This window comes from Capricornis sumatraensis, chromosome 22 (assembly GCF_032405125.1).
Source record: "Capricornis sumatraensis isolate serow.1 chromosome 22, serow.2, whole genome shotgun sequence".
NCBI lineage: Eukaryota > Metazoa > Chordata > Mammalia > Artiodactyla > Bovidae > Capricornis > Capricornis sumatraensis.
Genome location: NC_091090.1, coordinates 28,686,887 through 28,704,795, shown reverse-complemented (window position 1 = coordinate 28,704,795; position 17,909 = coordinate 28,686,887). Strand labels below are relative to the sequence as shown.

The window sequence follows — 17,909 nt, the reverse complement described above, 5'->3', positions numbered from 1 at the left end:
GCTAACATTGTTATATATTTCAACACAATTTTTGTGAATTCTTACCATATGTCAGACATTGAACGGTGGCCTGAATATACGATTACCAGTGAAAATTGACATGATCTCTGCCTTCAGACATTAATCAAATAAAAAGTAATGTAAAATTACATCTATGATAGAGGCTTTGAAGGAAGGTGGTATAGAATTCTAAAAACATGAGAACTTGAGGCAATGATTGAGGTCAGAGAAGGCTTCCCTGAAGAGTGCTTTCAAAGGTGGGAACTAAAAGATGAGTGGGGATTCACTAAGCAAAGTGGGGGCAGGGTGTGTGTGAAGAGTACTGTAGCCAGAGCAAACAGCGCTTCAGTTCAGTTCAGTTCAGTCGTGTCGGACTCTTTGCGACCCCATAAATCGCAGCACTCCAGGCCTCCCTGTCCCTCACCATCTCCCGGAGTTCACTCAGACTCATGTCCATCAAGTCGGTGATGCCATCCAGCCATCTCATCCTCTGTCATCCCCTTTTCCTCCTGCCCCCCAATCCCTCCCAGCATCAGAGTCTTTTCCAATGAGTCAACTCTTCGCATGAGGTGTCCAAAATACTGGAGTTTCAGCTTTAGCATCATTCCTTCCAAAGAACACCCAGGACTGATCACCTTTAGAATGGACTGGTTGGATCTTCTTGCAGTCCAAGGCACTCTCAAGAGTCTTCTCAACACCACAGTTCAAAAGCATCAATTCTTCAGCCTTCAGCTTTCTTCACAGTCCAACTTTCACATCCATACATGACTACTGGAAAAACCATAGTCTTGACTAGACAGACCTTTGTTGGCAAAGTAATGTCTCTGCTTTTGAACATGCTATTTAGGTTGGTCATAACTTTCCTTCCAAGGAGTAAGTGTCTTTTAGTTTCATGGCTGCGATCACCATCTAAAGTGATTTTGGAGCCCCGAAAAATAAAGTCTGACACTGTTTCCACTATTTCCCCATCTATCTGCCATGAAGTGATGGGACCAGATGCCATGATCTTCGTTTTCTGAATGTTGAGCTTTAAGTCAACTTTTTCACTCTCCTCTTTCATTTTCATGAAGAGGCTTTTGAGTTCCTCTTCACTTTCTGCCATAAGGGTGGTGTCATCTGCATATCTGAGGTTATTGATATTAGTCATTCAATAAATAGCTGATGAGTATTTACTGTGTGCCAGGTGTGGCTATAACCACTGCACATTTAGGGGCAAATTTGAAGAAATGGGTGTCATCTGGGAGTCTACATCTTAGTGAAGGGAGATAGACAATAAACAAGCAAATCGAAAAATATAAAGGACATAGTTACATAGTTGTAGATTATAAAATGTGCTAGTAAGGAAATAAACTGGGTGGTATGATCCAAGATAGCTGGGGGATATGAGGTGTATCCTTTTACAGTGAGTGGACAGGGAGGATCTTTGTAGAGAAGGGAAATGACAGAAGCTAAGTCACATGGTACCTTGTTTACATGTGAGGGATCAAAGGGAAAGTTACAGAGAGTTTTATACAGAGGAATTGATGGAATCTGATTTAGGTTTTGAAAACTACTTGGACTTTCCTGGTGGCTCAGTGGTAAAGAATGTGCCTGCAATGCAGGAAACACGGGGTTCTATCCCTGGGTCAGGAAGAGCCCCTGGAGAAGGAAATGGCAACCCACTCCAATATTCTTGCCAGGATAATCGCATGGACAGAGGAGCCTGGTGGGCTACAGTCCATAGGGTCGCAAAAGAGTCAGGCGACTACTTAACGCTACTTAACTACTAAACAGCAACAACTGGCTGCTGTGAAGTTGATGTATCATGAAGACAAGAACAGAAGCTGGGGGCTATCTGGAGGTCAGCTAAGGTCAAAAATATGGTGGCCGGGACTGGGGAGGAGGCAGTGGAGATGGAGAGAAGAAATGATAGTCTCTGATTGCCGATGTATTGAATATTGAGGTAGGGGGAGTCCTTCAGGTTTTTTGATTGATCACCCTGGTGGGTGGTGGGAGAATGCACTGAGATGGGGAGACTGGGAGAGGAACAGACTTGTCAGGATGGATGATAGCAGGGATGTGCTAAGTTGGAGACACCAAGTAGAGATATGAAGAAGGCAGTTTAATTCAGAACACAGGGCTCAGTGAGACCGTGACTGTGAGTCATCCCATTGATGAAGTAGATGGTGTCACTGATCGAGAAGTGTATCAACCGGGAGAGGAGAAAATTGGAGCCTGGACATGAGATTGAGGCCAGTCTAATTTTTTAGAAGTTGATAGAGGAGGAGTTACTGCAGGTGACTGAGGCAGAGAGACCCAAGAGGTGAGTCTCTGCTGGGAAGAATGGAGAACATGAGGGACCTGAATGCAGGATGGCTGATGAGGAGAGAACAGACCAAGCCATGATGATTGGGCTTCAAGGGTTAGTTATGAGTCAGGGCTATATTGTGATCAAGAATTTCAGCGTTTAGCCTCCTGATAGCATTGTGCAACTATTTTAGGCTTTGAAGGCGATTGTATGGGTGGGAGGTAGCACCAATACTCACATTTTTATGTCTAAAAAAATCATTCTAGGTACAACACAGACAACAGGAGGGGCCCAAAACAGACCTAGGGATGCTACTTAGGAGGTGCAAGTGAGGGACAGTGTAACTTGTAGTCAGGAGGTGGAGTAGCAATGGAGAGAAGTGTGTAGATGTATAGACAGGAGACAAAGTCTCTAGGATTGTTACCAAAAGAGTGTGGGGTCCAGCTGCTCGCTGCTCAAAAGTCAATAAACAGGCCAGGCTGATGGAAAGCAAAGTCTCCTTTACTTCAGATGCTGGCAACAGGGTGTGGGGAGGGTGGTGGACATCTGTCTAAAAGTCGACTCTTCCTCCCTTACAAGTAGGGGGTGAAAGCTTTTATATACAGTGTGTGTGTGTGTGTGGGGGGGGGGGGGTGGCGGAATGCTGTATGCAGAAACAGCATAGTCATCTCTAATGGTCATTTTCAAATTGGTCATCAGTGGTCTGACCAGCATCATCTTGGTTGTTTTAAGTTCAGTTCAGTTCATTTGCTCAGTCATGTACAACTCTTTGCGACCACATGGGCTGCAGCACAGCAGGCCTCCCTGTCTATCACCAACTCCCAGAGTTTGCTCAAACTCATGTCCATTGAGTCAGTGGTGCCATCCAACCATCTCATCCTCTGTCATCCCCTTCTTCTGCCTTCAATATTTCCCAGCATCAGGGTCTTTTCCAATGAGTCAGTTCTTCGCATCAGGTGGCGAAAAGTATTGGAGTTTCTGCTCCAGCATCAGTCCTTTCAATGAATATTCAGGGTTGATTTCCTGTAAGATTGACTAGTTTGATATCCTTGAAGTCCAAGGGACTCTCAAGAGTCTTCTCCAATTCCACAGTTCAAAAGCACCAATTCTTTGGTGCTTAGCTTTCTTTATAGTCCATTTCTCACATCCATACATGACTAGTGGAAAAACCATAGCTTTGACTATATAGAACTTTGTTGGCAAAGTAATGTGTCTGCTTTTTAATATGCTGTCTAGGTTTGTCATAGCTTTTCTTTCAAGGAACAAACGTCTTTTAATTTCATGGCTTCCATCACCATCTGCAGTGATTTGGGACTCGAGAAAATAAAGTCTGTCACAGTTTCCATTGTTTCCCCATCTGTTTGCCATGAAGTGATGGGACCAGATGCCATGATCTTAGTTTTCTGAATGTTGAGTTTTAAGCCAACTTTTTCACTGTCCTCTTTCACTGTCATCAAGAGGCTCTTTAGTTCTTCTTCGCTTTCTGCCATAAGGGTGGTGTCATCTGCTGGTCTGAGGTTATTGATATTTCTCCTGTCAAATCTTGATTCCAGCTTGTGCTCCATCCAGCCTGGCATTTCTCATGATGTACTCTGCTGCTGCCGCTACTGCTACTGCTGCTAAGTCGCTTCAGTCGTGTCCGACTCTGTGCAACCCCATAGACGGCAGCCCACCAGGCTCCCCTGTCCCTGGGATTCTCTAGGCAAGAACACTGGAGTGGGTTGCCATTCCTTCTCCAATGATGTACTCTGCATATAAGTTAAATAAGCAGGGTGACAAAATATAGCCTTGATGTATTCCTTTCCTAGTTTGGAACCAGTCCGTTGTTCCATCTCCTGTTGGTTTTTTTCATTACAGTTAAACTCAGTTCCATTTGTTCCCATTTCTTTGAGGCCAGTTCTCGGAATTGTGGCAGCTCATGTCCTGGGTAGTCTGGTCATTATGTAGTTAACTTCTTCCATCTAGTGTTTTAGTATCTATAAGACAGTGCATAGGATACGGCTTAGAATATTATCTATAAGCCCTTGAGAAAGAACGAAAGGTCCTTGAATATGATTGATGGTTATATTATTATTATTTAGTCTCCTTATGGTTTTCCTTTGTTTCTGCGTTTTTTACTTCTCTGATTAATCTTATTCTTTGACTAGAGTTTTCCTAGACAAAAGGCATGCAGAGGATATGGTGGGAGGGAGTGGGCAAGGACCATAGGATCCTCTCCATCTGAGGATGAATTGGGCGTGAGGTGCTTACTTGGGTCTGGTTTGTGTAAATGGGTGGCAGCACCATTCACTAGTGGAGGACTAAATTTGTTGGAAAAGATGAGTTCAGATTTGGTCAGGTTGAGTTTAAAGTGCTTTTCTGATGCCCAGAAGAATTTGTCAGGGAGGTATTTCTAACAGGAATCAATAAGGATCTTTAATTGTTATCAGGTTAGCAAGTTGGAATTTGGCAGGAGCCATATGAATGGATTTTTCTTATAAGAATGTGTTAAAAACCTCATTCAGAATCAAGTTATAGGCTTTGTGAAAGAAACTCAATTTTATTAATTAAAACTATCGATAGTAATTAACTAGCTGCCACTTACTGAGTTCTTATCATCTAAGCTCATTCTGTGTCAGACATCTACCAAGCATTGTACATACACTATCTAACTTAAATCTCTCAGTGCTACAAGTTACATGTTACTATCTGCACTTTATAGATATAAAAACTGAGGCTGGAGAAGAGAAGTAAAATTTCCAAGGTCAGAAAGCTATAGTTTCTGAGGTTAGATTTTTACCATAGCTTGTCTGATTCCATTTTTTGTGTTCTACATACTACAAATATTAAAAACACAATCATATTAAAAACAAAATTATTTAGTATCAGTCCTGAGGAGCAGTACTTTAATACGTTTATATATAGTGATATATGGTTATCATAGTGCATTCATTTTATGGATTTCTTTTTTTAACCTTTTAAAAATATGTGAAATAATTTACGACTCACAGGAAGTTGCAAAAATAGTAGAATTCCCATGTATCCTTGATTCAGCTTTCCTTAATGATATCTTACATAACCACAGACTATAAAATTCAGCAAGTTGATATTAGTACAGTATTAACTGAACTACAGACCTCAATCAACCTGTTTCTTTAAACATTGATCTACAATCTTCCTTCTATTAAAAGCCAATTTAATACGTCTTTCTAATGTTCCTTTTCTTTATAGTTTATTATAAGATATTGAATGTAGTTCCCTGTCCTATATAGTAAACCCTTGTTGTCTATTTTATATATGGTAGTGTGCATCTGTTAATCCCATATTGCCAATTTATCCCATACCTCCATCCCCTTTGGTACCCATAACTTTATTTTTTATGTCTGTCTGTTTCTCTTTCATAAATCAGTTTATTTGCATTATTTTGTGTTACACATACAAGTGATACCATATAATATTGTCTTTCCCTGTCTGACTTATTTCATTTAGTATGACAATTTCTGGGTCCATCCATGTTGCTGCAAATGGCACTATTTCATTCTTTTTTTAAATAGCTGATTAATTTTCCATTGTGTATATATACCATGTCTTCTTTATCTTTTTATCTGTTGTTTGGCACTTGGGTTGTTTCTGTGTCTTCACTATTATAAATAGTACTGCTATGAACATTGGGGTACATGTATCTTTCCAAGTTAGAGCTTTTGTCTTTTCCGGATCTATGGTGGGGGGTGGGATTGCTGGATCATAGGGAAACTCTATTTTTAGTTTTTAAGCAAAATTCTACATTATTTTCCACAGTGGCTGCTCTGTGGATACACTTTGTTTGGAATACTTGTTATGTCTCCTTCTGCTACACACTCACTTTGGCACTTCCATGTCGCTTTCCAAAACAGCTTCTCTACTGGCTTTCTAAATATTTGATAAATGCAATTAGAGGGTCAGAAGTACCCTTGCATCTCTTCTTTACCTTTACACTTCCTACTGATCTTTAAAGATTCTATCACACCTCCCACAGGACATTCAGTCTCCCCTCCAGCACACACTGATTTTCTACCATTTGAATCAATATACCATGTGATTCTATGGTTTATAATTTTAATAAAAATATACTTCTTATTAATTGATACTAAGCTGCTTCAGATATGTATGTCCTGTTCCTCCAAGTAGTGTTCTACAGGAGAGGAAAATACTGGTTTTTTAACTTATTTATTTGGTGTATTATTTAGCATCCAGCACACAACATAAATTAAAGAAGAGTTCTTAATAAGTGTGTGCTACACTGGACTGATGTATCTTTTCTGGAAATCAGTACTTATAGAGCCTGTTGACTCAATGGCATCTTGTCTAATAAATTAGAATATTGAATTTAAATTCAAAAATTACTATAATTATTTTGGTGCTCATTAATCAAACCTCATGAATATACTGTAACAACTTAGTTCAAATATTAGAACACAAAGATGGTGACCTTCTTCATTTATTAGCAGGAGTTCAGGATCACATTGTAGTATCCAAAAGAAGATGGTTCCTTTTGGTCCAATGAGCTAGTGGGTCCTAATCTTAAACTGGCTATTGTCTCCATGCTTGGAAAAGACATATGAATTAGGAAGGGAGGAGGGACATAGATTCCTACAATGAAAATGAGCAGGAACATTGAGGACAGCAGATTAAAATACTTTTAATTATGCAATTAACTAAAAGTGTATTTCAGGTAAAGTACTTTCTCCGAGTCTCAGTTTCTTTTTCTATAATAGGAAAAAAATAATACTTGGTTAATAGAGTAGTTATAAGGATTAAGTGAATCAATGTGTATAAAGCACTTAGGCTGGTTTCTGGCGCCACGTCAGCCTCACATCATGGTAGTTATTACAGTAACCAGGATTCTTTCAATGGAAAGTAAAAGTAAAAGCAACCCTTCTTAATCCATTTGGGAAATTGCATTGGGCCCTCCCTCCACCTCTCCTCTTTCTCTATTTTAGCCTCACTTGTTCCTACTGAAGAGATTTCCACATTCTGTAAGGTGCAACTGAAGCCTGAAGCCGTTGGCTTTTCCCAGCTTTACCATTAGAGAGGAAATTTCTCTTTCTCCTTAGTTGTAATTCAGAAGTCCAGGAGACTACAGTTGTTAGCACTGTAATGTATAACTTGCTAAGAGAGTAGAACTCTAGTGTTCTCACCAAACAATAGCAAAAAAAGGGTGAATGTGTGAGGTGACTGACGTATTAATTAGCTCAGCGGGGGAATCTTTTCAGAATGTGTATGTATATCATATCAAATCAGCATATTATATGCTTGAAATATCTTGAGTGAGTGAGTGAAAGTTGCTCAGTCGTATCTGACTCTTTGTAACACCATGGACTATACAGTCCATGGAATTCTCCAGGCCACAGTATTTGAGTGGGTAGCCATTTCCTTCTCCAGGGGATCTTCCCAACCCAGGGATCAAACCCAAGTCTCCCTCATTGCAGGAGAATTCTTTACCAGCTGAGCCACAAGGGAAGCCCTACAACTTTATTTTTCGATTATACCTCATAAAGCTGGAAAAGGGAAAGGATTTTAACTAATGAAGCAGGTTGGATCCCTTGCCCACCCTTTGGCAAAAGGTGTGCAGGTCTCACTAAGACCACTTAGTGTGGTGAATGAGGAGATCAGGTCTCAGAAGAGATGTGATGTGTTTCCAGAAAAAAGGAGAAAATAGATCAGGTAGGCAAACAGTTGAGGGCTTTCCCGATGGAGACATGGGCTCAATCCCTGGATTGGGAAGATCAACTGGAGGAGGAGAATGGCAACCGAGTCCAGTATTCTTGCCTAGAAAAATCCCATGGACAGAGGACCCTGATGGGCTACAATCCAAAGGGCCTCAAAAGTTGGACATGACTAAGCATGGCATAGAATGGCAGACAAACTGTTGACACCAAGGACCATTCATATTATTACCGTCACCATCAATACCATTACAGGATTCAGTTTCTTTAAACACCTCACATAGTTCACTGGAGTCTGAGCGTCCTTGGCCAATTTCAATGGCAATTGACAAAAGAAAGTTTAAACAGGAGTTAAAAAAAAAAAAAAAAGCCTCAGTATTACTAAAGATCAGAATTCTATGGCCACTCTAATTCCTCAGGGAAGAACATTTTGACATCCAACACTCTGAACCTATGGTCAAGTGCATCTGTTGTCGTTAAGATCTCCCTAAAGTTTAATTAAATTCATTTAAGTCATAGTATTTCTATATGAATGGTGGCAAAAGTTTTAAATCAAATTTGTAAGTATATTTGTTTCATTCTTTGTAATTATGTCCTTTTGACCAAAAGTATTGCATTTTTCTCTAAACTAGGAAAAACTTAATGCAAAAACAAAGGAAGCTGCTGATATTTTGTTTATACTTTTCAAAAGTTATCTTTCAGGAGACTTTTGCAGTGATTATTCAGTTTCCTCTCTCTTCTCATATGGTTTCCATTTAGAGCCAATTATGTTGCAAACAACTCTTTTTATTTTTTGGTTTATTTGTTATTTTTGGTGTGTTTTGCTCAGAAAAGTGAGCAAATCTCTCCTCTCCCTCTCCTGTAGCTATAAGATTCTTATTAGTATTAATCAGACACATGAAATCGAGCTGGGATTCAAATCCTTAAGGCTTAAGCTAGGATTTCTTGAAATGGTTGATGGGTCTTCCTTCAAGTAGGAAGAGTGAATCTTTGAATTGAAAGAGTTTAAGGAATATTGATACTTGACTAGCAGAACTTTCTAGGCTATTAATACTGGAACCAAAAATTTCCCTGAATTTACTACTATTGCTGTGTAGACAGAGAAGGAGCCATGCTCCCTTGCCATTTGTATATTTTCTTAAGAGATACAGAATCTCAAGATTTCAGTAGTATACAGGAGAGAGAATTGTTCATAGATCTGTAAGGTTTTGGAAACCAGCATGACAAAAGTTAAGTTCATTTATACTTTTATTGTACAGTTTGGAATAATAATTTCAGTAATTCCTTTTCTCTTTGCCTAGAAAATTGTGAGGAGCTCTGGGGTTTGCATAGCTGGATAGTCTTATTTTCATTAAATATTAACTATCAAGTGGCACTAGTGGTGAAGAACCTGCCTGCCAATGCAGGAGACATAAGTGATGTCGGGTTCCATCGCTGGGTTGGGAAGATCTCCTGGAGGAGGAAATGGCAACCCATTCTAGTATTCTTACCTGCAGAATTCCCATGGACAGAGGAGCCTGGTGGGCTACAGTCCATAGGGTCGCAAAGAGTCGGACATGACTGAAGTGACTTAGTACACACACAACAATGTCAAAGTTGGGTAGCCGCAGAAGAGAGTACAAAATCATTTACAAAGCAGTGGTATCTGTTTGGTCAAAATGATGAACAGAAATGGGACTGGGTGTTCAGTGGAGAGCTTCCTATGGGATGACTTCTTGAAGGCAAAGGAGCTTCAGTACATTTTTAAGACGGAAGAGCAGAATACAGGAGATGATATTTTAATAGATAGGTGAGACGCACATTATCTATTTCTTGGCAGAGTCAGCAGGTTCATCAGGTTGGAGCAGAGGATTTATATAAGGGAGCTGAGGGATAAGGCTCTAACTATTTCTTAGTTTATATTACAGTTCATTCTTTGTGTTGCTCTGTGGGCTTCAACAAATGTATAATGGCATGTATCCATCCTTAAAGTATCACACAGAAGAATTTACAGCCCTGTAAATCTCCTGTGCTCCCTAGGGAACGAGTTTTAATTTTCATTTTTCACAAGGAACTTTCCTGAACACTGTCATGACCTATGTCTGAAAATCTCTATTCAACAATATAAACAAAAATAAAAAGATTATCCCAATAATACTGGCCATGAAGGAAAGGATTGATTTCAGTTATACTCCTAATTGGCTTTGGTGTGACTTTCTATCCATCACCTGATTTTCTTTTTAAGAAGTAAATTTTTCTTCCATATACTACCTGGTAAGTTAGAAAATTTAGATTTAAGTGAAAATGACTAATAAACTCACCTTCCATTGGCGAGGTGACATTTTTAGTGTGCATCTTTCCTATTTTCTGTTTTCTGTGCATGTATTACTTTATTAAAAATAAATGGGGCATCTTATTTTATATCCTTTTCTTTTAGTCAATGAAAAAAATGAACACTGTAATTCAGTGTTCTACTACAATGTACTTTTTAATGACTATATAATAATGGACTGTGGGCTTCTCAGGTGGCTCAGTAAAGAATTCACTAAAAAACTGGAGTTCGATCCCTGCGTTGGAAAGATCCCCTGGAGAAGGAAATGGCAACCCATTCTAGTGTTCTTGCCTTGATAATTCTGTGGACAGAGGAGCCTGACCAGCTACAGTCCATGGGCTTGCAGAGAGCTGGACATGACTGAGCACACACACACACATACAATAATCTACTGTTTGAGTTACAGATCTCACAAATTTGTGGGTTATCATAATATAGTCATTATGAAATGTAGGGGTTTTGCTTTTTATTATATGTGAAGAGCTAAGAATCAAACAGATAGGATGATGTCATTTAAAGGAAAGAATTTGAATTTGATCAGGAGACTTTAGGCTTAGCTCAACCTCTGACTTCATTTAGTTATCTAATCTTGAGTTTTGTTATTTATTCTTTCTGAATATTGGTTTCCTTGCCTTTAAAGCTAAGGGTTGCTTTATTATTTTGTAACTGTTAGTTTTCTAGGATGTCACAGCAAATCAGCAAAGCATGTCTAAATTCTTTAATTAAAATTGTAAAACTGACAGAAGTCTTTTCTCTGTCTTTTTCAGTCTCTTCTTCTCTTTAACCTCAGGCACATCACATAGATTTAAATTAATTACAATCTTTGGTTAATAAAAAATTTACACCATTGGCCCACAAATGACCCCCTATAACTTATTTTTTTTTTGGAAAGAGATGGGAATACCAGACCACCTGACCTGCCTCTTGAGAAACCTATATGCAGGTCAGGAAGCAACAGTTAGAACTGGACATGGAACAACAGACTGGTTCCAAATAGGAAAAGGAGTATGTCAAGGCTGTATATTGTCACCCTGCTTATTTAAATTCTATGCTGAGTACATCATGATAAATGCTGGGCTGGAAGAAGCACAAGCTGGAATCAGGATTGCCTGGAGAAATATCAATCACCTCAGATATGCAGATGACACCACCCTTATGGCAGAAAGTGAAGAGGAACTCAAAAGCCTGTTAATGAAAGTGAAAGAGGAGAGTGAAAAAGTTGGCTTAAAGCTCAACATTCAAAAACAAAGATCATGGCATCTGATCCCATCACTTCATGGCAAATAGATGGAGAAACAGTGTCAGACTTTATTTTGGGGGGTTCCAAAATCACTGCAGATGGTGATTGCAGCCATGAAATTAAAAGACGCTTACTCCATGGAAGGAAAGTTATGACCAACCTAAATAGCATATTCAAAAGCAGAGACATTACTTTGCCAACAAAAGTCCATCTAGTCAAGGCTATGGTTTTTCCAGTGGTGATGTATGGATGTGAGAGTTGGACTGTGAAGAAAGCTGAGTGCCAAAGAATTGATACTTTTGCACTGTGGTGCTGGAGAAGACTCTTGAGAGTCCCTTGGCCTGCAAGGAGATCCAACCAGTCCATCCTATAGAGATCAGTCCTAGGATTTCTTTGGGAGGAATGATGCTAAAGCTGAAGCTCCAGTACTTTGGCCACCTCATGCGAAGAGTTGACTCATTGGAAAAGACTCTGATGCTGGGTGGGATTGGGGGCAGGAGGAGAAGGGGATGACAGAGGATGAGATGGCTGGATGCCATCACCAACTCGATGGACGTGAGTTTGAGTAAACTCCAGGAGTTGGTGATGGACAAGGAGACCTGGTGTGCTGCAATTCAGGGCTGGTTGCAGAGAGTCGGACACGACTGAGTGACTGAACTGAACTGAACTGAATGTTATGTATGAATCATCTGTGAATTCTCCACTCACATAGTAGACTAGTGTCTGCTAGTCAAAATCTACTAGTCAAGGATGTTTGTTAAACAAAAAATGTCTTCTAGTCACAATCTAAGTTGTCATTTTTAAATTAAATGTCTGTTTCATTCACCAGTATGTCTCTAGCACCTACTACAGTGTGTGGCAGGTACTGTTGCTCAGACAATATATATTTCTTGATTGAAAGGCCTTCACATGGACCCGTTGCCAGGATGAAACTTTACTGGTAGAGGAGACACTATTGTCAATGCTTGCTAAAGTGTGAACATTAGCAAAAGAGCCAGGCGATTAATATAAACTTATGCTGTTGAAGTTGGTAATGACTGTAAATGGAGGATAAAGCAGACATATTTACTAGGGAAAGATAGACAGCAGAAAATGACTGAACAAAAACCTTATTAAATGGTAGTTAAGAAAAAACAAAAATTAACAAAACTCTCATTGCATATTGTGATGAAAACACAATGCTTGGAACATAGCATCTGCAAGAAATGCATACCTTTGTCCCTGCAATAACTGGGCGATAGGAGAGGAAAACTCCAAATAGTGTCACTTTTCAAATGAAGGTATGAAACTCAGAAGCGTGACGTAACCTCTCAATGTCCCACAGCTACTAAGTGGAACCTCTAGGAGTTACACTGTATCTGCTTGGCCATGAAGGTATGGGCCTTAAATGTGTGATGACAAATTGTCTGAAAATGTGAGAAAAGATCCCTTCTGAAATACCTTTATTATTCGAACTGTTTCCCAATCAAGGAAGTAGACTTCCATTTTAGGAAACCACCTGGAGAGGGCATTGCCAAGCTCTCAAAATTTTACCCTTTCTTGTTCTTTGTCTGGTGCTTCATGGCCACAGAATACGTTTGCTATCCCTGTATTGCATACATATAAGCCAGAAGATGAACTCCATTAGCATTAGTTTTGCAAAAGTCTTTTTTTTCTCCGTCTTCACTTGATGTTTCTACTTTACTGTCCCTGGTCGGAATTGCCGGTTGCAGCGGATTTCCTCTTCTCCCTGGAATGAGTAGATCAGATTGGAGTTGCCCTGCCAGTGTACCTGATACCATCTTTACGTTGTTACAGAATTATAGTAGAGGACACAGTGGATTGGCGACCCCATGACAAGATTGTCCTCAGCTCCTCTTCATACGAGCCTCATGAAGCAGAGGTCCTCACTGTGAAAGAAGTCAGGGGCCACCATATTAGGATCCATGAACGGCTCAGACACCGACACATCGGTAAGGCTTTGGTTTGTTAGTTAAGGGAAGTGAATGAGCCAAGAAAAACGTGTTCAGCAACCTGCCTGGGGACCTTGGATCCAACCGCCGTTCACAGGGGATGGATAATACTTTACTGCTGCCCTAGGCTCATCCTAGAAGGCTTTATCTCCATCCCTTCATTAATTTTATTGCCTAATTTTTTTAAAATACTTTGATGTGAGGGTATTTTTTTAACTTTTGATTTATAATGGCAAGCCTAGAAGCAAGCAGAAGGGTTAAGAAACTTGTTCAAGGTCACCGGGCATTTTCATGGCTAAGCCAGAATAAACCTCATGGGAGATGAGTTTCCAGTTCATTTCCTGGCACATTGAATCACACAACCACTTAGAATGTGGTAGTTATTGTAAATAATGACTCCTTACTTTTTCCATACTTAGGAATGTGTCCTTTCTGACATGAAGTTTATTTTATGTATTGACTACTGCTACTGCCCCAAATTATAAATGCTGCTGCTGCTGCTAAGTCGCTTCAGTCGTGTCCGACTCTGTGCGACCCCATAGACGGCAGCCCCTCAGGCTCCCCCGTCCCTGGGATTCTCCAGGCAAGAACACTGGAGTGGGTTGCCATTGCCTTCTCTGAAATTATAAATAAATAAAGTCAAATACCTCTTTCTTTAAAAAAAAAATACTAAATATTTTAATACACTATATACACTTAAAATAGATTGCATATAAATAATAAATAACCATGTTTCCTGGTTCAGTCTAATAAATGCATTTAACCCAGGAAATATAGCTAATAAGTAATATAACAGGGAAATAAAGGGATACGGGGTTATCCTTTTAGTCTCTGATATTCGAGAGGGAAATATATGTTTTCAGCAGGGTCATATCTAGAGCTTTCTAAGTCATAGTTTTAAGGATGATTTTATTTCTCAGCAGTGGCAGGGTAAAGAAAACTCGTCATCAACCCCTGCCTGTAATATGCAAACGTGCAATACACATCCAGAGGGAGGGGGGCGATGTAACACCCACGCGAGACTGGGGGAGACTCCTTCTGAGAGTGATGAGCTTCAGACCTGCCAGGAGAGGGCGCTGCCGCTGCTGCTGTGGTCCTGTCGCTGCCTCAGTGGATCTGGGATTCCTCCCTCTGAAGAAAGAGGTTCAAACGCGGAAAACTCACACTGACGAGTTAACGGAAGGGGGATGGGGACCCCACTAATTGGACCGGTCTGCCCTGACATCCCTGTCTCAGTACCCATCGTGACTGAGGAGAAATGAATTCTTGCTCAGATACTCTCACTCTTACCCCAAGGAGAGACTAGTGAACGGGCTTTTCATTTCTCAGCTGACATTTGTGGAGAACGCCCGAGGAAAAGCAAACCTTAATGGTGGGAGCACTTCCGCGGGGAAACGAGTGTTTTCATTTGTCAGGTTCGCTGAGTCCCTAACTGGCGATCTCCGAAGTAGGTGTTATAAAATTTTTCCTTCCTGTTGCCCCAGGAAGTGCCCACTTCATGGAGGGTGGCCGACACATTCGTTTGGCTGCTGAGGTTGGTCTTTTGACCCGAAACATACAAATCCAGGGTGATACACCATGCAGAGAGAGACTACTTGTGGGGTCCTTCAGGAAGTCCAGCATGGAAGAATTTTCAGGTAAATGAAATTTTGAAGTTACTAAGCACTATGAATTGGATGCTATGGGACCCTCCGAAAAGACAATAGTGGGAATTTTCATTTATAAAACAATATGTTTGGAATAGATGCTCGTTTATGCTCTGAGAAGCTATGAATTTTCAGTCCTAATCTGTGCTTAATTATCAGTGTGATGTTAAAATAATATTCTAGCTATCAGCACATAGGCATATTTTTACCTCAGAAAGAAAAAAAAAAAACAACCATCTAGCAGATGTGAAATTTCCTCTGCTTTGAAACTGTAGATGATTTAATGACCACTTGAATTTTATCTCTTTCCTGAATTTCTATTACTCTTTCCCAGTAGCATGCTTTATCTGATGGCAGACCTCATCTCATGCTATAAATTAATAGTGTAAATTTAAATAAGAAGATTTCCATATTCTAGACTGCTTTAGGGATCAGTTCAATTTCTCTCATTTCCTTTAAGCTTTAGCTCTTCTGGAATGTTGTGAAATAATTTTATTGGTACCTTATTTCTGAAACTTGGATTCCTTAAAAATGATTTCAGTGTTGCTTCCTAGTCAAAATTAAGCTCCATCTGAGAAAGTCACTGTCTACATGAATATAATAAAGGCTCTGAGAAGGCCTAGAGTAAAGGATCTAAGCACTTCTCACATATATTGAGCATGGAACAATTTTTGTGGGCACATCTGTTTTCAGTTCACTTCAGTCGCTCAGTCGTGTCCGACTCTTTGCAACTCCACAGACTGCTGCATGCCAGACTTCCCTCTCCATCACCAACTACCAGAGCTTGCTCAAAGTCATGTCCATCGAGTCAGTGATGTCCATCTCACCCTCTGTCACCCCCTTCTCCTGCCTTCAATCCTTCCCAGCATCAGGGTCTTTTCCAATGTGTCAGTTCTTCACATCAGGTGGCCAGTATGGTAAAGGATGGTGTTTGGACCTTAAGTCAAAAGTTCAGGATTTCTGGTCCATAGAACAAGCTCGCTCTCCATAAACACTAGCTCCATCAGATTCTTTCTTTCTTTTTTGGCCACATGGTAAGGTATAAAGTGAAAGTGTTAGTTGCTCTCAGTCATGTCCGACTCTTTGTGACCCAATGGACTGTAGCCCACCAGGCTCCTCTGTATGCAGGATCTTAGTTCCCTGACCGGGGATTGAACCCTTTTTCCCCTTCTCGCCTCCACATTGGAAGCATGGAGTCTTCACCATGGGACTGCCAGGGAAGTCCCCTTCATCCGTTTTTAACAGGAGTGATCTAGATCTCCCTTCTTGGCTAGAGGACATTTGACAGTATCTGGAGACGTGTTGCTTGTTGCAACTTTGGCGGAGCTTCTGCATCTAGTAGTGGATGCTCAGCAGCCTACAGTGTGTGAGAAGGTCTTCTCACGAAAGGATAACCTGGACCCAAACGTCAGTTATGTTGAGGTGGAGTAACCCTGCTCTGGAAGGCTAGACAAAGGCTGAGTCCTGGTCATGGTGGTGGTCATGTAAAAACAAATCTACCCTGCAGTTTGTGAAGACAGAGAATTAGGAAGGGAGTGCAAGATGGGCCCCTTTACACAGTACCTGCAGAACCAGGCTAGAACCTGATCGCGAGAGCAGGACAAGAGGCTGGTTCTTATAGCTGAGCACCAAAGCTGGACCCTCACCACCTGCAATGCTGGCTCAGTTCTGAGCCTCTGGCTTGCTGGTTGGGGCTCCTGCAACATCCCCAGGAAAGGGACAGAGAATCTTAATCCAGTGCTTCTTATAGACTAGGAAATACGCTGGTTTTCATGCCTGTTTTATTTCATTGAATCCTAATATCTCTGTGTGAGAGACATTTTATCCTTGGTTTTATAGACGAGGAAACAGAGTCTAATAAAATTGCCTGCTAATTCATAAAACTCCATTATGAGCTATAGAACTTCTTGAGGTTTTCAGCCCTGTTTTCTTAGTATGAAATTATGACTGCTATGTATTAGGTCCTCAATAAATGTGAGTAAGTTAAATAAATGAACAGTAAGAAAAGTCATCCAGCTCGCAAGGTAACATTCAAATTCAAGCCTGATTCTGAAGCCATTGATAAGCTTTTAATTTTGTAATCACTATCAGTTCAGTTCAGTTCAGTAGCTCACTCGTGTCCGACTTTTTGCAACCCCATGAATCACAGCATGCCAGGCCTCCCTGTCCATCACCAACTCCCGGAGTTTACTCAAACTCATCTCCATTGAGTCGGTGGTGCCATCCAGCCATCTCATCCTCTGTCGTTCCCTTCTCCTCCTGCCCCCTATCCCTCCCAGCATCAGTCTTTTCCAATGAGTCAACTCTTCACATGAGGTGGCCAGAGTACTGGAGTTTCAGCTTTAGCATCAGTCCTTCCAATGAACACCCAGGACTGATCTCCTTCAGAATGGACTGGTTGGATCTCCTTGCAGTACAAGGGACTCTCAAGAGTCTTCTCCAGCACCACAGTGCAAAAGCATCAATTCTTCAGCGCTCAGCTTTCTTCACAGTCCAACTTTCACATCCATACATGACCACTGGAAAAACCATAGCCTTGACTAGATGGACCTTTGTTGGCAAAGTAATGTCTCTGCTTTTCAAATATGCTATCTAGGTTGGTCATAACTTTCCTTCCACGGAGTAAGCGTCTTTTAATTTCATGGCTGCAATCACCATCTGCAGTGATTGTGGAGTCCCCCCAAAATAAAGTCTGACCCTGTTTCCACTGTTTCTCCATCTATTTGCCATGAAGTGATGGGACCAGATGCCATGATCTTCGTTTCCTGAATGTTGAGCTTTAAGCCAAC

At 40.6% G+C, this 17,909-nt stretch overlaps 1 protein-coding gene across 1 annotated transcript in view; it reads left to right on the top strand.

The window, feature by feature from the left end:
* PKHD1 (PKHD1 ciliary IPT domain containing fibrocystin/polyductin) overlaps positions 1–17,909 on the top strand; it is a 445,700-nt gene that overhangs the window by 303,867 nt on the left and 123,924 nt on the right. The window contains exons 55-56 of the mRNA XM_068960604.1: positions 13,320–13,474; positions 14,959–15,111. Coding sequence (XP_068816705.1) covers positions 13,320–13,474; positions 14,959–15,111 — 308 coding nt within the window. The remainder of the gene's footprint in view (positions 1–13,319; positions 13,475–14,958; positions 15,112–17,909) is intronic.